Genomic DNA, 23,477 nt, shown 5'->3' with positions numbered 1-23,477 from the left:
AGCGTGTGTGGCGGGTGAGGAATGCCTGGGATTTAGCCGTCCGCCTCGCTGCTTCCCGCGCGCTCCGCACTGCGACCCCGGTAGCCGGCGTGAGAACACTGAGGAGGCCGGTGCCGGCTGCCCGCCAGGTTCCCATCCCTGGCCCACGTCCGCTGCCTGCAGCGGTCACAGGCCACCTCTTCAAAGGGGACCCCTCCTCAGCGGCTGCTGCAGAGAGACATGACAGGCTTGGCGTTGACCAACTAGGAGGGTCGGCAGGAGCCCGCCGAGACCGCGAAGACTCGTTCCTCTCTCTGTCCAGGGCGCCCGGCTGGTGGCATGTTCTCGCGGAGGCTGGTGGGAGCCGCGGCCGCGGCGGCAGCGGTGGTGGCGGCCGGCGCGGTGCCGCGGGGCGGTGGCCTGCTCGCCCTGCTGGCCAATCAGTGCCGCTTCGTGACGGGCCTGCGCGTGCGCCGCGCGCAGCAGATCGCGCAGCTCTACGGCCGCCTCTACTCGGAGAGTGCGCGGCTCGTCCTCCTGGGCCGCCTGTGGCGCCGGCTGCGGGGCCGCGCTGGCCATGTCTCGGCCGTGATGGCGGCGGTTGCGGGCTTCGTTTGGGACGAGGAGCGGATCAAGGAGGAGGAGCTGCAGAGGTAGGCCCTGGGGCGAGGTCGCTGCTTTCGGGGCGGGAGGTGGGGGGGTGGGGGGGGGATGGCGCTGCTCCCGAGGGTAGGGCGGGACCTTGAACCTGGGGCCGCACCCGGTAGTCCTGGAAGCGGTGGTGCAGGAGCTGGCTCCTGTTGTAGCCATCCCTGTTGTTGCTTTTAATTTCCTCTGTTAATTTGACTTGTCCGGCCGGAAATAGCAGCTCGCGTAAGTTAATGTAGAGAGAGACTTGGAATGGGGAGCAACAAATAATACGAGATGTTGACGGCACTTACATGCGGCCATCGTTCGCCTAATCGTTCACACACCCAGAAAGGTGCAAATTCAAGACAAGCTGCAAATCTGACGTAAGGGGACAGACGTGCAGTTCACAGAGTGACTTCATTCAGATGGGACTTGGTCGGAAGGGCCAGGAGAGCTCTCCTCGTTGGGAAGGATGAAGCTGGAAGGGATTTTGCCCTCCTGTCACAAGCCATAGCCCAGACACTTCAGCCTGTAAGGATTGGGTCCGTGTTTACCGCTGTGACCGGGACTTGGAGGGTACTGTTTCGTTAGGCTCTGAGATTGTGCTCTTGGTTAAACCTCCGCGGGAACAGTGCGTGTCATTGGCTGAATTTGTCAACCTGCGACTTGAAGTCGGAGTCTTTGTAGTTTTCAAGTAATATCCCAGAGAAGCCTTCGCTTCAGCTCTTGCTGTACACTGTCTCTGTATTTTCTTTTTAACAGATATTCTTAAACTGTTCTCTCTCTCCACCACACATACACCGTGCCCCTTGAACTATGAAACTGATTTCAGGAACCTAGGACTGCCCCCCCCCCCTCCAAATCCCATACAAATCTATTTATCCCAGATATTTCTTCTGTTATTTCACATTTTTAGTTTGGTTAAAAATGGAAATAGTTAACTACCGTGAATATTGTGACCTGTTTGGAGGTGTAGCACCCAGATGCCAGGCATATTTGTGCAACACTGTGAGTTTGTGGGTATTGCAAGTTTACCTGAAGAATTGGTAATACTTTTCCTAGCAGGAAGGATGACTGTTTTATACATGCAATTTAAAGTCATAACCACAGATAGTCTTATTCACAAAAAAGTTAAGGTATCAAAGCATGATTGGTAGTTTGCCTAGTTTTGTTAGTATTCTTTTGCTACTTGGCCTTTTGTTCTAATGAAGCAATCTCAGGTGTAAGAAATAAAAGGAAACTTTTAAATTGAGAAATTATCCATTAGCTGTTTGAATTTTGAATTTTCATTTTGTTTTTGATGATGAAATACGCTTGTTCTACAGGGGTGACGTTTGTGGGAAAATTCCCGTTGGAACTCTTTGGGGAAGAGGAGAAAGTCCAGAAAGGGGCTACTGGGTACAAAAGAGAGGGAAGCTGTTTTGGGGGTGGGAGTTGAATGGTCTTGGAGCCTAGGGGGCAGATGACATCCTTTGGCTTACTCCATGTGTTTTTATGGAAAAATGGCCTGGAGTCTCTGTAGATCTCCCATTTGCAGGAGTTAGAGGGGAAAATTAGATAGGAAATCGAAGCTGTAAATGTTTGGATTTAGTAGTTAACTGTCCACTGGAGCAGAAAGATCAGACCAGTTGATGACCAGGCCTAGTATTCATTCCATTTCCCTCTCTTCCGGCTGTTTCTGAAAGGGGGAGGTAGTTGAAATAATGTTGGTTCTAATCCAACTCCTAAAAGGGTATTGCTCTGGGTTAACCTGCTTGGGAATTTCTTAAGCTTAGGTGAAGGCCAGTCAGAACACTTAAGGTGCCTGTTGACCCTCTCCAGGGTTGTTATAGTAAAGGGCCTCATCTACACTTTATTGTCCAGTTCATGCTTGAATTCAGTCAGATATTTAAAATTTGATCAAGTTACCCATTTTTCAGATTTAAAAAAAAATATTTGTTATCGTGATAGGAAGGCAAACAGTATGCTATTCAACTATATCTTGGTTGTACAGTAGTTCCATAGATCTTTGTTCTGATAGCTTGTCATATTTACATTTTATTTAATACAATATTCTGGGTACAGGTTAACTTCTTTTGCCTAGTGTTTGCTTTAACAGAGGCACTGCTGAGGTTGTCATAGCAATCTTAGAACATCTTAGATTTTTGTTCTGGTGAGATGATTTTGGGTAGCATCTGTGGAACACAGTTGAATGTGCCTCAGGACAAGTGCATTTCTTTCATTGTTAATGGAAGAAGAGAATAATTGTCCCATGGCCCTTAAATCACAGCCTTTAGCTCTTCTGTGCTGTTTCTGTACCAACTTGAGCTGGTACAAACTAATTCAATGACTGCTGTCTTGGTTAAACAGTGATGGAGTGTGCAGGATATCTCTTTGAATATGTGCTTTAAAGTGGCTTATGTTTTCTTATGTTATTGGAGTTTCTGTTCAGAATGAGAAAGAATAACCTTGCTTTCTATTCTTTTGTGTTTAAGATCACCTTAACAATAAATAGGGACTCATTAATCTAGCAACAGGAAGAAAATTTGAGAAAAGAAGGGCACCAGATGTAGAAATCAAGCCTCTTAATGCTTGGTGTCTAGTATTCTTACCCACTTAGCTTTAATTAAACAAACAAAATAATTCAATTACTATTTTTGGTGCTACCTTGAGTTCTGTGAGGCCAGGGCAAATCTTATGGAAAAACACAATAGTAATTTTTTTTTTAAATGTTTTTATGAATTTTTAGAAAGAAAGGAAGGGAGAGAGATAGAAACATAGAAATATTGATGAGAGAGAAACATAGATTGCCTACTGCCTGTACCGGGGATTGAGCCTGCAATCCGGGCATATCCCCTGACTGGGAATCGTACCTGAGACCTCTTGGTTCATGGGTTGACGCTCAACCACTGAGCTATGCCGGTCAGGCAATAGTACGTTTTGATTACTTTGAAACATTAAGAAAAAATTGCAGGAACAAAAAGAGGAAGGAAATTAAGAAATATGCAAGGCTAGGGGAAAATCTCCCATTAACCTCCCGTCTTTTTAAAAAGATTACAGTTCATTGCTCTAGAAATTTGAGTAAATAAGTGCCAGTAAAGTTTCATACAGAAAACTCTCATTTTTGCCTTTCAGGGTGTCAGAATACTTTTTAGTATGCTATTAACTAGATAAATGATCAATAAAATGTCCTTTTGGCTTAAAGGATTTTTTTTAAACCACTTGAGGGTATTTTACTGACATACCCTTCTTATAGAACTATATAAAAGCTTACTTGAACTTTTTTATATTGTTTTCACTATTTTATCATTAGCCAGTTGGCCAAGAATTGCAATGAGGTAGTTGATGTCTTTTATTTCTAGGTGAGTCCCGTAACAGTTATACTTAAAAGTCTCTAACTTTGACAATGTGGAATTTGAGGAGGGGATTATGTGAAATGAATTAGTTGTTGTAATGAAGGGTTGGCTTCATTTGTGTCATTTTTGAGCCTTGTATCAAACTCTACACTGACGGCAGGACCCCATAGAAATGAACCAACCATGGTTATACTTATTCGTCCGTTTTATGCCTTCAATTTTCATAGCTCTCAGTCCGGCCTTTCTCAAATATTGAGCCCACTTTAGTTTTGGAGAAAGGAAAGAAGCATTGACTATCTTTCCTTGATCCTCTTACTAATCTGCTGATTCTGTTACTATTTTTGGAATAATCTTTTTTGTCCTTCTTTCCTTCTTATTACTTGTTTAAGTCTCTTAGATAACAAGGTGTAGACATCCATCCTGCCCAAACAAGATTTGGCACAGCAGGCTACACAGATACATGTAGTGAGAGGTTTTCCTTCCTTTGCATACAGGGTATTGAGTGGCTTGGTGCACCTGGATCTGTCATGTCAGCATTTAGCAGTTGAGACCTTTCAGAGATTTTGAACCTGGGGAGGTAATCATTTACCTTTTCCTGATGCAATCTTGTTCCAGCATTCATATTGTGCTATTCAAAGAATAAATGTTATTTCTTCACAGGCTATTTCTTGTCCCCTGTAGGAACTTAGTCTCATAATTTTAATAAAAGGTCACTTCAATTACATGGGTCAGAGCTCTGTGCCACCTGGAGTCTTAGAAGGCCATTAAGCTTATAGTTCTGTAGTTTAATTTTCTCAAAACCTTATTACTGTGTAATTTAGTGAGCCTCTGATGTACTTTTAATAAGATATTCCTGCTTGTCTTTATTATGTGATAAGAATGACATTTGGGAGTGTTGTTTATTTTAATTAAAGGATGCTTTACTAGTCCTGAAAAGTAGCCATGTGATGCCTGACTTGTTCTCTGAGCAAGTTTGGCTGTGGTTTTGTTTTTTTCCTCTGCAAGATCTTATTGCCTACTCTAGAGTTCCTTCCCTATTTCTGTACCTGTTTGCAGTGGTAGCAGTCAATCCTATTTTGCAACTTTTAATTCAAGCTAAAACTTTTCTAAAATGTTTAAATCTTTTATCAGGACATCAGTATAAATAAAAGGTTCTTGTTTGCAAATAAAGAAACCAATATTGGTTAACTTAAGACAAAAAGGAATTAATCAGAAAGGTATTAGGTCAGTCAAAGCATTGGTAATAATGCCAAAGAACAGGTTGACCAAGAGAACTGCCAAGACCATCTAGCTATAGGAATAATCTTAGGGCATTGTTGCTGATTTTGTTTCCCCTAGACCGGTTGCACTACTGCACTCTCAGCTCCCTCAGGATCACTGAGAATAATCTCCAAAAGATCCCATACCTTTTAGTCTTGAATCACAGAAGAGTTAGTTGTAAATGACATGGACAACCAACAAACATTCTTTCTTTCATGTCTGCTATTTAAAGGTTAAGGGGAAAATACAAGCCATATTTTAAAAAATTATGAAATGCTTCCAGATATATAAAAAGATTTAAAGAGTAACATGAATGCTATACAGTTATTTTTAAGAAATAAAATATTATAAATAAAACCTATCTGTTGTATTTTTTTATTTTTTTTTAATGCTTAAAGTATTACAAAGAGTAGTACATATGTCTCCTTTTTTTCCTCTCTTGACCTTCACCCGGCCTCCCCTACCCCCCAGTGTCTTGTGTCCATTGGTTATGCTTATATGCATGCATACAAGTCCTTCGGTTTATTCTGTTGTGTTTTATATATGATGCATAATTGTTACTGGAAAGGGGACCTGGCTCTTGGCTAGTCTGTCTAGGGGCCAGCCTGTAGTGTGTGGGTTCTTTACTTTATGCAGGAAAAATTTTACAAGGTGAGTCCAGATGACTGTGAGGGAACATTTATTAAAGCTGGGGACAGTAAAACAAGAAAGGGCTTAGTATAGCAGAAGCAACAGAAGAGCCTAGGCTGGGCTGCCCTAGCTCTCTGGGAAGTCAGAGAAAAGGGGGCCTTGGGAACAGGTTCAAGGGTCTAGCCTGCAATAAGTTGCCACTGCCCATTGATCCCTAGGTTGCAAGTCTCATAGAAGATGCATGCCCTTGGGGGAAGAAGAGGGGAAAGGGAATGGGGAGGTGCTCCCCAGAGGGAGAGCACACACTGGCTCCTTTGTCTTGAGGCTTTCTTTCTTTTTCACAGGTGGGAATCTTAGGGGAGGCTCAGGGGAGGGTTTCAGCAGAATATTCATGTCTTCTAGGTGTCCTCCTTCAGAGTCATGGTCTTCACTGGTTGGTCAGTGTCAGGGGGTTGTCAGTCATCACAACTGGTTTTGCGCTTTTCTTGATCTGGAGCTAAAATACAACTGAGGCCTGGATGTTATTTCTAGCGAGGCGACCTGTATCTGCTATAAATTGCTTTGTCAGTTTGTTCAGCACTGTCTCAGTTTCTCTATTCCACTTGTCCTGGCTTACTGGCCTGTCTTAAAATGACACGTAGCGTGATATATGGTATTGTTACAGGCAGCCCAGACCCCAGAAAATGTGTTGTCAGAGAGCCCCAAGTCAGAGGGAGAGGGCTTGTTCCTACCTCGATTCTAGTACAAATGAATTTAAATGAGATCCTGATCATATTGTGATAAACCCAATTTATTAAAGCAAACAAATTTACTAAAGAAGCACATCTGTCATCCAACATAATGTGCACATGGCTTCTCAGCTAATCTGAAGAGTGAGTTGGGTGGGGGTTTGAGGCTTTCTTTATGTATCCTCCTGTCTATAGGTTTCAAATTCCTCTGTTGAATATCATGGTATAGATTAATTCTCATGGTCTTTTTTTACTTTGTTGTGGCCTTCCCAGAATTCATGAGAAGTACCTGGCAATTTATCTTACCAAGTCTTGAGACTGCTGGCTTCTCTGTTAAGGAGTTAAAAAGACAAAAAACTGCCCCTTTTTCCTTTCCCCTTCCCCTGTCCTTTCCTGCATTCTCTTCTTAAGGAGGCTTTTAACCATTTTCTCTCAAGTATCCTTAGCTGGGGAAGATAAAGGGCTGTACATTTACAAGTTGGCTGCAAAATGCCACACTGTTTGGCCTTGCTTAACTTTCTTGTCTCAGTTTCCCTATTCCACTTGCCATGGAATTTTCCTAGCTTTTCACTGTCCTGTAACAGTATTGCTTTGAATGTTTTAAAGCTTTATGCAGTCCTGTACAAAATAGTAACAAATTGAATTCAGCAGCATATAAAAAGGATTTTATACACATGAACAAGTGGGATTGACTCCAGAAAAGCAAGGTTAATTCATCATAAAAAAAACAACAACAACAACAAAAAAAACCCAGCTGGCATGGCTCAGTAGTTGAGCCATCGACCTATGAACCAGGAGGTCACAGTTTGATTCCTGGTCAGGGCACATGCCTAGGTTGCGGGCTTGATTCCCAGTGGGGGATTTGCAAGAGGCAGCCTATCAATGATTCTCTTTCATCACTGATGTTTCTCTCTCTTTCTCTCTCTCTCTCTCTCTCTCTCTTCCTCTCTGAAATAAATAAAAATATATTGAAAAAATGAATAACTAAAAATTTTAAAAATCAATTTAATATACTATGTTGATACAATAAAGGAAAATAGAGGGCATCTGTAATATTGTCAACAATAAAAAATAAATTAAAAAATAAAATAAAGGACAAAAACCACATGATCATCTCAATAAATGCTGGGGAAAAAATTGACATAATCCAACCTTTCATGTTTAAAAAAAAAAATTGACAAAGAATAGAAGGAAACTTCCTCAAGCTGATAAAGAGCATCTGTGGAAAACAGCTAGCTAACTGCATAGTAAATAGTGAAAGACTGAAAGTTTCCCCCCAAGATCAGGAACAAGACAATATGTTCTCACAGCTTTTATTTAACACTAGAAGCCCAGTGCACAAATTTGTGCACAGGTGGGGTCCAGCCAGCCCGCTCCAATGGGGACTGATCAGGGCTGGGCTGGATCGGGGCGAGAGGGCTGTGGGTGGTTGGCCAATCAGGGGTTGGGACTGATCGGGTGTGGGGCTGGCTAGGGGGAGGGGCTGTGGGCTGTTGGCTGGCCAGCCCTGCCCCCAATTGAGGTGGGGATCCGATCGGGGGTGGGGCTGGCCTGGGGGAGGGGCCACAGGAGATTGGGGGGGTTGGCCAATCAGGGCCCAGATCAGGCCAGTTGGCCACTGCAGTGCACATTATGGCGACCAGTCATTCCAGTTGTCCCGCTTTTCCATACACTGGGCTTTTATATATATACTAGAGGGACGGTGCACAAAAATTTGTGCACATGGGGGGGGGGGCCCTCAGCCTGGCCTGTGCCCTCTCACAGTCTGGGACCCCTCGGGAGATAACGACCTGCTACCTTAGGCCTGCTCCCGGGTGGCAGAGGGCAGGCCCAATCCCTAGGTGCAGTCCCTGGTCGGGTTCAGAGCAGGGCCGATTGGAGAGTTGGGGCACGCACAGAGCAGGGCCAATCAGGGGGTTGGGGCACTGCCCCCTGTCATGCACAGAGCAGGGCGGATCAGGGGGTTGGGCCCCGCCCTCTATCACCCACAGAGCAGGGCTGATCAGGGTGTTGGGGCGCTGCCACTGTCACACTCAGGGCAGGGCTGATGGGGAGTTTATGGCTCTACCCCATCACACACAGAGCAGGGCCTGTGTGTGTGTGTGTGGGGGGGGGGGGGGGTTGGGGCACCGCACCCTGTCACACACAGAGCAGGGCTGATCAGGGACTTGGGGCGCCACACCCTGTCACACACAGAGCCGCAGGGCGATCAGGGGGTTGGGGAGCTCCCCCCTATCAGGCACAGAGCAGGGCTGATCGGGGTTTTGGCGCCTTCCCCTGTCACAAACAGAGCAGGGCGGATAGGGAGGTTGTGGCCCCGCCCCCGTCACACACAGAGCCGCAGGGCGATCAGGGGGTTTGGGCGCTGCCCCCTGTCACGCTGATCCCGGTGCTGGGAGACATATTACCCTTTTACTATATAGGATAGAGGCCTGGTACACGGGTCGGGGCCGGCTGGTTCACCCTGAAGGGTGTCCTGGATCAGGGTGGGGGTCCCCACTGGGGTGCCTGGCCAGCCTGGATGAGGGGATGATGGCTGTTTGCAGCTGGTCACACACCCTTCAGGGTGGGGGTCCCCACTGGGGTGCCCGGCTAGCCTGGGTGAGGGGATGATGGCTGTTTGCAGCTGATCACACACCCTTCAGGGTGGGGGTCCCACTGGGGTGCCTGGCCAGTCTGGGTGAGGGGCTGAGGGCTGTTTTCTGGCTGGCGGGTGACTAAAGCTCCCAACTGCTCCTTTTTTTCTTTTTTTTTATTTATTCTGGGCCAGCTTTAGCTCTGGCTCCAGCTCTGAGGCCTCTGCTGCTGAAAGCAGGTATCTGGTTTGTTTGGGTTCTATTATCGAAACACTGTATCAACTCCAGCTCTGAGATCCCGGCTGGCTGAAAGCAGTTTTCTGGGGTTTTGTTTAGCTGTGTGTGATGGGGTAGAGCCATAACCTCCCCATCGGCCCTGCCCTGAGTGTGACAGTGGCGGCACCCCAACACCCTGATCGGCCCTGCTCTGTGGGTTATAGAGGGCGGCGCCCCAACCCCCTGATCTGCCCTGCTCTGTGTGTGACGGGGCGGTGCCCCAACTCCCCTATCGGCCCTACTCTGTGAGTGACGGGGTAACTCCTCAACCCCCTGATCGGCCCTGCTCTGTGCGTGACGGGGGAGCTCCCCAACCCCCTGATGGGCCCTGCTCTGTGCGTGACGGGGGAGCTCCCCAACCCCCTGATCAACCCTGCTCTGTGTGTGACAGGGGGAAGCTCCCCAACCCCCCTGATGGGCCCTGCTCTGTGCGTGACAGGGTAAGGAGCCCCAACGCCCCTGATGGGCCCTGCTCTGTGTGTGACAGGAGGTGGCGCTGCAACCTCCCCATCGACCCTGCCTTGACTGTGACGGGGCGGTGCCCCAACCCCCCAATCGGCCCTACCCTGAGCGTGACTGAGGGTGGCATTGCAACCTCCCAATCCGCCCTGCTCTGTGCACGACAGGGGGCGGCACCCCAACTCCCCAATCGGCCCTACTCTGTGTCCGACCAGGGGCTGCACCTAGGGATTGGGCCTGCCCTCTGCCACCCGGGGTCCCACACTGCGAGAGGGCACAGGGTAGGCTGAGGGACTCCCCTTCCCCCCCGAGTGCACGTATTTTTGTGCACCGGGCCTCTAGTATAATATAAAAGGCTAATGTGCAAATTGACCGAATGGTGGAACAACTGGTCGCTATGATGTACACTGACCACCAGGGGGGCAGACGCTCAATGCAGGAGCTGCTCCCTGGTGGTCAGTGCGCTCCCACAGAGGGAGCGCTGCTGGCAAGTTCAGCGGTGTTGGCGGGAGCCTCTCCCACCTCCATGGTAGCCCTAAGGATGCCACTCCCCATGGGGAGCGGGTCTAAGCCATCAGTCAGACATCCCCGAGGGCTACTGGACTACAAGAGGGCGCAGGCGCGGCTGAGGGGCCCCCACCCAAGTGCACGAAATTCGTGCACCGGGCTTCTAGTATGTATATATGGACACAGACAAGAGTGGTGAAGGACTGGGAGAGGTGGGTTTAGTTGGAGGGAGTTGAGGGGAATCAATGTGCAGCCACTGTGGAAAACAGTATGGAGTTTCCTCAAAAAATAAAAAAAATGGGACTCCCATTTGACTCAACAAACAAACAAAGGGGGCATCTGCAACACTTTCAACAATAAAGGGAAAAAAAAATAAATGAAAATATGTTTAACCAAAAAAAACCCCGAAAACATCAGTGATGAGAGAGAATCATTGATTAGCTGCCTTCTGCATGCCCCCTACTGAGGATCAAGCCTACAACCCAAAATTTTTGGAATAAAAATTGAGTTTGGAAATAAGCCCTTACGTTTATGGTGAATTAATTTTTAGCAAAGGTACCAAGACAATTCAGTGAGGAAAGAATAGTCTTCAACAGATGGTACTGGGACAACTGGAGATACACATGCAAAATAATGAATTTAGACCCTCTACCTCACATCATACACAAAAATGTACTCAGTGGATCAAAGACCTAAATATAAACAAACTCTTAGAAGAAAATATAGGCATAACTCCTTAAGACCGTGGGTTGGGCAAAGGTGTGACGTAATTCCAAATACATAAGCAATCAGAGAAAAATAGATTAATTGGGCTTTATCAAAGTTAAACTTTTGTGCATAAAAGGTCACTATCAAGAAAGTGAAAAGACAACCCCCCAGAATGAGAGAAAATATTTATACGTTGTATATCTGGTAAGGAATTAGTATCTCTAGAATATATAAAGAACTCTTCTAATTCAGCAATAAAAAGATAACTCAATTTAAAAATAGGCAAATATTTCAGTAGATATTCTCCAAAAGAGACACAGATGGCCAATAAGCACATGAAAATATGCTCATCATTAGACATTAAGGAAATACAAATTGAAGGCCACATGAGATACCATTTCACATGCTCTAGGATTGCTGGAATAAAAAAGATGGACAATGACAAGTGTTGACAAGGATGTGAAGCACTTGGAACTCTCATACATTGTGGTGGGAATATAAAATGATGCAGCTGCTTTGAAAAATAATTTGGCAGTTCCTCAGAAAGTTAAAAATAGAGTTAAACATGACCCAGCAAATCCATTCCTAGGAATCTACACAAGAGCACTAAAAACCTACATTTACACAAAAACATGTACACAGATATTCAAAGCCATATTATAGTAGCCAAAAAGTGGAAACAATTTAAATGTCCATCATCCAATGAATGAATAAATAAAATGTGATGTATCCACACAATGCAATATTATTTATTAGTCATACAAGAATAAAATCATGAATGAACCTTGAAAATAGGTTAAATGTAAAAAAAAAAAAGGCACATGAGATCATAGTGTAGGATTCCATATATATGAAATGTCCACAGAGAGAGTAGATTAGTGGTTGCCAGGAGCTGGGGAGACAGGAATGGGAAGTGACTGTTGATGGGTATAGATTTCTTTCGGGTGTGATGAAAATGTGGAATTAATGGTGATGGTTGCACAACCTTATGACTATACTAAAAAGCACGAAATTGTATACTGTAAAAGGATGATTCTTGTGGTATATGAATTTTTTTTAAGAGGGGAGGAAATATATATAAATACTCATAACGTAATAGGAAGGTAAAGGACCCAATAAAAAAAAACCAACAGTAAAAAATGGGCAAAGGGTATTAAATGACCTTTGACAGTCCTAAACCTTAATAGTTAACATTTGAGGGCTAATTATGTGCCAGGTACAAAGCACTTTAGATATAAATGTATTTAATTTTTATAATCAACTTTGAGATAGGCACTATTGTTATTCCCACTTTACAGGTTAAGAAATAGGGACAGTAATTCAATATACTATTTAATGAATATTGGAGTCGGAATCGAACCCACAACCCTTTGGTGCATAGGCCGATGCTTTAACCACTGAACACAGCGGCCAGGGCTGTCTTATGTTATTTTTTAATCCTCATTGGAGGGCATGCTTAGAGAGAGAACTCACATTTTTATTCACACTTTATACTGTTTTAAACCCACACAATTCTTTTACAAGTCTCTGTGTGGTTATGTTATTTCCCAGGGCGATTCCAACCACCTGCAACGTAACTATTGTTTTTCTCCTTTCCAGGTCCATTGATGAGATGAAACGGTTGGAGGAAATGTCAGCTGTGTTTCAGAGCCCTGGGGTTGAGCGCCACCCTCCAGAACCAAAATCCCAAACAGAAGGAAATGAAGATTCAGGGGGCAAAAAGGCACCATGGGAAATGGTGATGGATAAGAAACACTTTAAGCTGTGGCGTCGCCCTATTACAGGCAGCCATCATTACCAGTACAGAGGTGAGTCCAGCTTGGCTGCCTTGTGGGTTCCATGGTTACCCCAGGTGCTCAGGACTTCTGTTCCTCAGACTAAATTGTCTGTTCTGGTTGTTTCTCAGGAAATTTTACATGGTGTACTGTTTGTTGTTTTTCCTCTCCTAGATGACAAGAGTCTCCCAATGTCTTCTTTGCTGTACTATGCAGTAGGGTGTCTTTGCCACCCCAGTATGACTTCTAGTTTCTGAATCTGCCTTTAAGATCTGTCAGTATTATAATTGAAATACAGTAAAATGATAGGAATGTGGTGAGTGATGAGAGTGTGGTAAACATCCCTGATTCTTATCATTCTAGTTTTTGGAACCTACACAGATGTTACGCCCCGGCAGTTCTTCAATGTTCAGGTGAGTAATTTTTCTTCCCTAATTTGGAGTCTTTAAGCCTAGAAATTCACCATCCACATGAATAATTTCTCTGACTCAGAAAATATATTGTGGCTTCAATACATTCATCTACCTCTGTACCCCTCGTCTCACATTGAATAGCATCGGGGTAAACATTGGACTTACAATTTCTTTGTCCAGTGGGGACAGGACCAATTCTACCCCCTCAATAACTAGTTGATTATAGCACCCACTGTAATATGCAAGTGCACACATTTCCCTTAAGGACTGAGCTTTGTGAATTTACATTGAATTTTTATTTGTTTAGATGTGTATGATAGTGTGTTATTTTGCAATTCCTTAGTTACTAGTGATATTGGAAATTTAAAAAAATACACTACTTGCATTTCTTTGTATGAGGTGTCTGCTCATCCTTTTGTACTTTTTGTCTGTTTAAAACTTTTAGAATTGTTTTACCCTTACACATCTGTGTCACTATCTCTTATATTTTTCTCAGTCGTACTTACCTGTTAGAGTATTTCTTTTTTCTTACATTGTTCTTTAGTTTATCTTTTTCTTGTTAAGATTTGCTTTCAAGGTACTGGTATTGGCCTACAAGAAGAGATTTTAAGACTTATATGTAGTAAACACAACCATGTCTTTCACACGTTAACGCTGTCTTTTAGGTTGGATCACAATTTTACAAGAAAGTTCTTAGGTCAGAGGCCCAAGCATCTGGGGAAGGCTTCTGCAGCTTTGTTTTAAATCCCTTGGGTCTTGTCTCTTTCCATAGCTGGATACAGAGTACAGAAAAAAGTGGGATGCCCTGGTAATCAAGCTGGAAGTGATTGAGAGGGATGTCATTAGTGGTTCTGAGGTTCTTCACTGGGTAACACATTTTCCTGTGAGTATTTTTACTTCTGGTTTTACTTTTACCACATACATATGAGGCAGAACAATAATCCTGCTCCTTTTTGTTTTTTAGTATCCAATGTACTCACGGGATTATGTTTATGTTCGGCGGTACAGCGTGGATCAGGAAAACAATGTGATGGTGTTGGTGTCACGGTATGGTTACCTGGGATTCCTGCTGAGTTCTGTTAGCTGTGTCCTTTACTCATATATGTCTGTAGTGGGTTTGCATGTTCTCAGTGCCCTTATATAAGTGAAGCCCAGGCCCATCCATCCCAACTAGAACATGAGTTTGAAGGGATATATGCTTTTCATTAAATCATTTCTTCAGTTTCTTAATATTGATGATTTAAAAAAGAAGTGCTCTGTCTTCAACACAAGGCCTAGTGAACTGGGATTTACCATGTAAACTCACTTTGTTTTAGAAGTGAGTAGCACAAGTTTGTCTTGGTGACTCGTCTGTTATTTATTTATTTTTTGGGGGTGGGTTAATCCTCACTTGAGGGTATTTTTTCCATTGTTTTTTAGAGAGTGGAAGAGAGGCAGGGAGGAGAGAGTTTCATTTTATTTCTTTAATCTTCACCAGAGGGAGGGAGAGAGAGAGAAACATTGATATATGAGAAGAACATCAATTAGTTGCTTTCTGTACACTCCCCAACTGGGGATTGAACCCACAACCCAGGTATGTGCCCTGACCAGGAATCAAACCTGCAACCTTTCGGTGTATGGGATGACAAACAACTGAGCCATTGTGGCTGGGCTTCTCTGTTGTATTTTAAATATTAGCGTCAGCTTTTTAGATTTTTCTCATAACTTTAGCTCCTGTGCTATTTTGTATGTAGACATTACTCAGTTTCCTTAATTTTCCTTAATTTTTCTCCTTATCAGCGCTGTGGAGCACCCTAGTGTGCCAGAATCTCCAGAATTTGTAAGGGTCAAATCATATGAATCCCAAATGGTTATCCGTCCCCACAAGTCATTTGATGAGGTGAGTTTACATCATTCAAGAGATGATGTGATGTGGCTTTGGAATTTTCTCAAGGAATGCCTTTTATCTGAAATGGAGAGGGCATGGGTGCATTGGTTCTCAGAATCTGCTGGAGCCTGAAAAGTTGCATTTTTAAGAAGTTCCCAGATGAGGCTGATGCTACTGGACTGGGGACCACACTTTGGGAACCTCTGCTGTGGGCTGATAGACCTGGGGGACCCCCATATGACAAAGTCCCATTTATCTGAGAGATAAGAGAAGATGACAGCCCCTAACTCAGCCTATGGTTAGCAGCATCTTTAGGAATCATTAAAATTTCACCACAATCAGCAGATCAGATATAACCTTTCTCGACTTCCATTTCCTTGTCTATAAAATGAGAGGGTTAGACCAGCGATATTTAACCTTTTCATCTTATGGCACATTTAAGCTAATTACTTAAATTCTGTGGCACACCAAAAAATATAATTTTTGCTGAACTGACAAAAAAAATAGGTATAATTGATCATTCACACCAGACAACTATTGTTGTGTGGGCTGTTGTCATTTTTTAATTTAACAGTTTAAAGGAAAGAGGTTAGTGACCCTGACTAAATAGTCGGGTGTTGCATGTTTTAAAAATTCTTGTGGCACAATGTTGAAAATCACTGGGTTATACTAATGCTCTCTGCCTTCCTTAAAATTCTGTAGCCATTTTTTGAAAATATTTTCTTTAACTTAGTGGGTGTTTTGTTTGTTTTTAGCAAAATTTTTGTTGAATGTACATGTTGATTTTAATGTTTGCTGTTTTTAGTTCTACTTCACTTCTTATTTTTGTGCTGCCTTTTAAAGCTATATGAACTGTATTCTTTAGTACGGTTTTATTGTTTCATCAAGTGGTCACCCATAACCTTACAGTGTATGCGATGATGATCCAACCAACTGAGCCACACTGGCCAGGGCTCAAGTTGTTTTATTTATACCACCTGAAGTGGGACTTTAAAAACCACAGAGAAATTGTGGTTCACCTCAGGCAATATGGTGTATGCCTCTCTTTTTACTGGAAGATCTATGTGTTTAATTCAGAACTATTTCTAGAGAAGAATTTTTTGTTTTGTTTTGCTAATCCTCATTCAAGGATATTTTCCCACTGATTTTTAGAGAGAGTAGAAGGTGGGGGGGAACATCAATGTGAGAGAGACACATAGACTGGTTGCTTCTTGCATAAGCCCCAACCGGACCCAGGGATCGAACCTGTGACCTTTTGGTAGCACAAGCTGACAATCTAGAGCCAATGAGCCACGCCGTCCAGGGCAAGGATTGTATAGTTGTTATTTATATCTACCCTTTTTCCCTGTGCTGAATCTAAATTCTCACCACCACTCCAAGGTAACACTCATTTACTTTAACCTAAAACACACAAATCAGCCTCAGACTAGTAATACCAACAAGGTTAATAATGTGATGACTGAAAAAAATGTGTCTCCTAAGTCTTATAACTGGCCTTTGTGGCGGGTACTGTTCCCATTCCTGTTGCCTGGGCCTTACCTCTCCTTAGTATTCCTCTGTGGCTCTGTTATGGCACACATTTAGGTACCCAGTTAGCCTACTAATTGGAAGTTCCCAAGGACAAGGACTAGCACATTTTTCTTTTCTTTATAGTGCCTAGCACAATGCCAGACATATAGCCGACATTCAGATAATACTGAGTACCTGGATAAAAGAATAAACCATTCACTCAGGGCAAAGGATATGGACTTTGTTATAAAGGCACAAGAGAAAGTCTACGTCTGCCACCTGGAGTTGTGGCCGTCTGCCCTACAAAATGCAGACACAAAGTAGTTCCCTCTTGCTCCTCTGGGTGGAGCATAATTGATTCGGCCCCCTCCTAAGATCAGGACACCTATAAGTCTCCTAGTCCTCCTCCACACTGTCAGGCAGTGAGGGGGTGTCCTAGAAAACGTGGATGCATGGGCCCCATGGTCAGAGTCCTGGGTTCATGTTGGCTCTCGCTCTCGTTGAGTATATGGGAGGTGACCTTGGGCCAAGTTATTTAACCTCTCTGAACTGAGTTTCCTCATTTGTAAAACTAGGGCTAATAGGTCCTGCATCCTGGGATTGTGTGAAGAATTGAAGCAGTTTCTGACACATAGTTAAGCACTATGTAAATGTTTGCTGTCAGTAGTAGAGTTAATACCATTCTGGCAAAGATTAAGATCTTTAAACATGGTGGGTATGTGTTGGGGCACTCAAGACCACCTCACATTAGAAAATTCACTAGAAGGACTCACGGGACTCAGCATGTAGTTGTCCTTCATCACAGCGACATATCAGACTGCACAGCTGGACCATGGGGAAAAGGCAGAGTCCACCTCAGAAGACGAAAGGCACGTGCATGCTTCCCGTGCCCTCTTCCTGTGTGGGAGTCACAGAGAGCCCATTCTTCTGCCAGCAACAACAGTGCAGCAACATGGATGTAATGTTCCTGCCCAGGGAAGCCCATTAGAGACCTGGCACCTGATATTGTTATTGGGGATGGTTACCTAGTCACCCTCTGTCCAACACAACAAAATTGCAGAGCCCCAGGAGGAAAGCAAGTGCTCAATATAAATTGCTTGGTTTGTACTAATAGACACACAGGGGGTCACCCTTAGCAGTTGACTGGGGACACTCTGGGAGCCAAGTTCCCAGACGCCAGCCTTGCAAGCAGGCCTTCTGTGGATGCCAACCTCCCAGTCTTCAGTGTTAATGAACTCCTCTGCTTAGTGTAAAAAAAATGGCACTCTAACCCACACTCAGGTCATGGTTATCCTGAGGGCCTGGATAGTGGAGGCTGTGGTGAGTAATTCTGGTACCTTCATCTTTGCTGTTTTTCTTTTCCAGAATGGCTTTGACTACTTGCTGACATACAGTGACAATCCCCAAACTGTGTTTCCTCGCTACTGTGTTAGTTGGATGGTTTCCAGTGGTAAGTGGGCACTTGTGTGCAGGGTCTAGAACAGCCATGGGCAAACTACGGCCCGCGGGCCGGATCCGGCCCGTTTGAAATGAATAAAACTAAAAAAAAAAAAAGACTTTACCCTTTTATGTAATGATGTTTACTTTGAATTTATATTAGTTCACACAAACACTCCATCCATGCTTTTGTTCCGGCCCTCCGGTCCAGTTTAAGAACCCATTGTGGCCCTTGAGTCAAAAAGTTTGCCCACCCCTGGTCTAGAACCTCTGTTGAGCGTTTTGTTTTTCTCTAGCTTCTTATTGACAGCAGCAAGATTAGTACTTATGTCACTGGAGCCCTGTTGCGGAAATTAAATGTCCTTCCAAACTTGTGCTTGAATATTACAAAGCTGTGGAAGCTTCCAGCTGGATTTGGAGGGATGAGAAATATGAAGCCCCAGAAAGGACCTGTGCTCAGGGGAGTTTTAGGAAGAGCATTTGCTTGAAGCCTTAAATATGGACTGTGGGCATTAATGCACTTAAAATGTTTCTTCTTGGATAATATTGGGGACTTATACTGGCAGAGAAAATGTTGTGGTTATAGGACAGTCGCCTGGAGAAAGGGGCAGCAGCTGTCCTAACAAAGGCTACACATCATGGCTGTGCCTACACCTTTCACTTTCAGTGTCTTGCCTTTTAAAACACCCTGATGTGATTTTCTTCTGAAATCTTCTTGTACCGCAGGGGCAGAATGCAGAGGATATTTACCGAAATAAAATAGGCAGGTATATAGGCTGTGCCACTGAAAAGTGATGTCTTTATCACCTGAAAGAGCTATTTAGGATTTAAGTGGCCTGATTCACATGCCTTTTTAAAGGATTTCAGAGGTCATGAGTTGTTTTTACTCCCTATACATTAAGGAAGGATAGGCTCCACCATGAAGGAATTTTGAGCCCACTGCTGGTTTGTCAGCCTATTCACATTCCCCTCTCTCCCAACAGGCATGCCAGATTTCCTGGAGAAGCTGCACATGGCCACTCTGAAAGCCAAGAACATGGAGATCAAAGTAAAGGACTATATCTCATCTAAGCCTGTGGAAATGGGTAGTGAAGCCAAGGCCACCACCCCGTCTTCTGAGCGGAAGAACGAGAGTAGTTGTGGCCCTGCTCGGATCGAGTATGCTTGAAGGGCTTTGGGATAAGAAGGGACAGGCTGCTGCTAGTCCTGTCTCGGTCCCTATCACTCTGATACAGAATGGGGACATGTACTAGAAGGCGTCTGCTGTAACCACCAGTGCAAGATAATTCAACAACTGGTGTCTGATTTCATTCAGAACCGCCTTTTCTCTTTATCAAAACAGAGAAGAAGGAGGCATCCATGGGGGCGTTGTCATATTCTCAGGCCAGGCATTTTGCAATTCAGTATTCCATTGAGCTAATCTAGAACAAACCGCACCTCAGGCCGGAAGAGGATAACTTGTTTTGCTTCCTCTGAATAGTTTCCTCTGCCAACATTCCAGTTTCTACCATCAGTCCTGCAGCATTTGGACTTCCTTTAGTCAGAAGGTGCAACTGGAAAGTGAAGGTGGCCATTTGATGGTTCTCTGAGGGGTCATTGGGAGTCCCTTGGTACTAGGTAGTCCTGTTGTTGAATGGATGTGAACTGTTCCTTGGCAGTGTAAGTGCCTTGTCCTCACCTTGCTTCTATCTTTAGGAACATCAAGTTTGTACCAGGAAATTTCTTCGCCTCCCAAATACCACCCACTGACTACCCAAAGCCTTTTCTTTTGGACTGGCTATATTCAAACACTATGTTAATTTGGCTTGGCTCCTCCTTTCTTGGCCCATTTACCAAGAACACTGGGAAATGAATCCTTTCAGACAGTAGCTTCCTGTATTATTACTGTTTTGATAGGATCAGTGGAGATGCTCAAAACATCCCACATTAATATATATATTTTTGATGTTAAAAGTTTATTAGTTCAGTGTTTCACTTACTGAATTTGAAGTATATATATATATTTTTAATCTTTGTGTCAATAAGCAGGGATTGGGGAGTTGAACAGAATTTCTCTAGTCCATTCTCTAGAAAACATTTTGATTTAGGCATTATTTTTCACACTCACGGTTGGATCCTGAGGACTTGTCCACCTCAGAAGCCTAAAGGCAGAGGAGTGGGGTTGGGCCACTCCCTGGAGCTCTCAGAGCTATAGACAAGCTGTGTGAGCCATTAGATGAAATCTTGCCCCAAACACTAATGTAATGGGTTTATGTGACTCTTATTCCTCTGAAAGTTTTTCCTCTTCTCTTCAGAGCTAAAATAAAAGCAAACTATGCTATTTGGATGAAGTCACAGTCAGATGGTATGCATCAGTTTGGCCTCGCTGATTCTGCTTATGGTCATGCTGCCATCTGCTGGAAGAAAGGGATCAAGTTTTAAATTCCTCCTTCCCCCTTTAAAAAAATAATCAAAATGATCAGATTTTTCTCCCCCCACCCTTTTTTTTTTTTTAACTTGGTTCTAAAACTGAGACTAACTTAAGCCCTTCAACCTTTGTGTTGCCTGTGAAGTTTTGTGCCAAGGAAATAACTGCCCGGTGTTTCATGTCTTGCCTTCTTTGAGTCTGGCAGAGCAGAGATGCACCAAACAGCCCCAGCTTTTATTGATCAGTTCTCTCCTCTCATCCCTAGAACCTGACAAGCCAGGAAGAGGCCCTGGGTTATGTCTACACTTAGCGCCTGTGATTGCCAGGCATGGGTGGATGTGGGCAGTAGTGTGAGTGCAGAGGTGTTAAGGAGCTGGGTGTTGCTCATGTTCTGATTTTGAGGAATTTGACTGCATTGGGGTAGGTCTGTACAGTTACTTATGTCATCATAATGATTTCTCTCCTGATCTTTTTTTTTTTTCAAATGTGTGAATAAATACATAAAGATTGGTATAAAAGAGTGTTTGTTTTTGGACAGTTGGTGGTGGGTAAATCCTGCATATTTTGCTTATCATTTCTTCCTGACTGACTGTAAAGTTTGAGAAGAATAGTGTTTCTACTCACAGATTGGCATGTGGAAGGAGTCGTGATCTTTCCTGCTGGTGGCTGGCACAGCTAACCACTTTGTCTAGACACTGAGCCCTTTCCAGGTGACCAGTTGGCAGCTGAAAATAAGCCAGCTATTTCCACTTTGTGCTGATCTACTAACCCATGTCCTTTGTTCTTTAAAGTAGGGTCAACTTGGAGGAAACAGAGATAGAGCTTTGCTGATAAAGACTTGAGGAAATGAGGAGAGGAGGGGACTTGAGCAAGCCCAGGTCTAGATTATGGAGGGGTGAATCAGGGCTCTGTTGGAGAGGGAGGGTGGTGAGCTCAAAACGCACATGGCCTGTGGAAAGTAGTGTCACACAGGCAATTATGCTAGAATGCAGATTTGTTCCAAGGCAATTGATGGAGACACTGGGAACATAATGTGAAACTCGAATTGATGTGTGATTTTGCTCATGGGAAACACTAGGTCAACACAAATGCACACCCAGACTCTTAATTCTTTTCTCCCAAATTTCTCCAAGATGACTGGAGAGACACGTCAGGGAGTGTATGCTTACAGGTGCTGTTCCGGTCTCCCCGCTGCAGAGGCCCCTGCACATGTCCCTGCTGTGGTTCTCCAGGCTGAGTTGAATGCTGATCCTCAGCAGCTGAGCTCTGGCTGAGAGCAACATGTCCTGGGTCGGACAGCTCTGGCTCCCAGCAAGTTCTTTATGTCCTTGGATTGGCAGGAAAAATGCTGCCATTCTTGGAGACAGTGTTTATGGGATTCAGCTTTTCTCAGGCTTCATGTCTCCAGCAGCTTCAAAAATCTTCCAAGTTGAAAGAGTAACAATACAGGGTGGGGCAGAAGTACGTTTATAGTTTGAATGGGAAAAGGCCGGTTGTGATTATTACAATAGCTTCATTAACTTTTGTGTCCTCACAGCTGTAAACCTACTTTTGCCCCACCCTGTAATAAACCTTGTAGACTCCTTCCCCTCCCCTACCTTTGCAGATAGTTAAGAGCTTGCTGTGGTGTGTGCTTTTTCTCTCTACACATACTGCTGTGGACTGAACTGTGTCCCTGTAAAATTCATGTTCCGGGGCCTATGTGATGGCATTCTAGGCGGAGCCTTTGGGGGGTAATTAGTATTAGATGAGGTCAGAGTGTGCGGCCCCCATGATAGGATTAGTGCCCTTGCTTGTTCTACCTTCTCGCCGTGTGAGGACAGAAGGTGGCCATTGGCAAGCTTTACCAGGGAGACAGCTCTCACCAGGAACAATTGGCCAGCACATCAATCCTGGACTTTTAGCCACTAGAACTGTCAGAAATTCTGTTGTTCATAGGATTTTGTTACGGCAACCAAAGTAGATTGATACACTTTCATCACTATTTGAAAGTAAGTTGTAAACATCACCATATTTCACTCCTAAACATGTGAGTGTGCTCTTTTATAATGGTCTGTGTAACCACACTACCATTCGCACACACATAACTAATCTATCTAATGACCATATTAAAAGTTCCCCAGTTGTGCCCCCAAAGGACTTTCCTAGCACCTCCCCCAAATCCAGGCTCCCGTGTTGTAATAGCAGCCAAGTAACTAAGGCAGCTGCAGCCTGTCCTTCAGGTGGAATTAGCTTCACGGGTGCTTTCGGGTAGCACAGTTAAGTGCAGAGGTTCTCCAACTCGGCTGGGCCTGGGCCCCACCTGCAAAGGCAAATCACAGAATTGCTGGGGTCCAAAGTGGCATGTTTATGCAGCCAAAAGGAGCCAAAAGAGGCAGCAGCCTCTCGATCTGGAACTACCAATATAAGCCGAGCTGTCGTTAATTCACCATGCTGTTGGCTCTCGTTGGGATTACTGAGCGCTCGCTGTGCTGGACACTGCTTCAACCTCCCTGTGAGTATGTAGCTGTCCTGTTTTACAGGGAGGAAACGGACCAGAGAAATTCCGTTGCTCAAGGTCACAAGAAGTGACAGAGCCTTAACACAGACCTGGCTGTGACCTTTCCAAAGACACTTCTAGCGGCATGGCTTGGTTAGTTCTCATAAATGCTGCATTGCAAATTTCTTCCTGGGGCTATTGACTTACTTCAGAACCTGGATCGTAGGCTTTCTTTTTATCTATCTATGTTAACTTTTATGTGCTTTAAATCCCTACTTCCACTCCTCTTGGAGGATCAAAGCATAAATATCTTTCCTGAAACTTTCAGGGTGTACAATACTTAGTATAAAGGGAGGGGCAGTATTCTTGGGGACATCTTGAGGACTCATGTTCTAAAAATGTTTATTACAAGATGACCTGTCTCTGTACCCAGTGTGGTAGGACAGGGGTCTGAAAATAATCTTCATAAAATTTAACAACTCTGATTTCTAATGAATAAACT

The 23,477-nt window shown here is 44.2% G+C and overlaps 1 protein-coding gene across 1 annotated transcript; it reads left to right on the top strand.

The window, feature by feature from the left end:
- The first annotated feature begins 5 nt into the window (after positions 1–5).
- On the top strand, positions 6–21,014 carry STARD7 (StAR related lipid transfer domain containing 7). Its single transcript, XM_036306745.1, has 8 exons — positions 6–632; positions 12,688–12,896; positions 13,227–13,276; positions 14,049–14,159; positions 14,241–14,323; positions 15,056–15,155; positions 18,018–18,102; positions 19,073–21,014. The coding sequence occupies exons 1-8, from the start codon at positions 319–321 to the stop codon at positions 19,255–19,257; spliced, it is 1,137 nt and encodes a 378-aa protein (XP_036162638.1). The 5' UTR covers positions 6–318; the 3' UTR covers positions 19,258–21,014.
- The last annotated feature ends 2,463 nt before the right edge of the window (positions 21,015–23,477 follow it).

This window comes from Myotis myotis, unplaced genomic scaffold (genome assembly GCF_014108235.1).
Source record: "Myotis myotis isolate mMyoMyo1 unplaced genomic scaffold, mMyoMyo1.p scaffold_m19_p_43, whole genome shotgun sequence".
Taxonomy (NCBI): Eukaryota; Metazoa; Chordata; class Mammalia; order Chiroptera; family Vespertilionidae; genus Myotis; species Myotis myotis.
The sequence above is the reverse complement of the archived record's forward strand: the minus strand, read 5'-3'. Positions and strand labels throughout refer to the sequence as shown.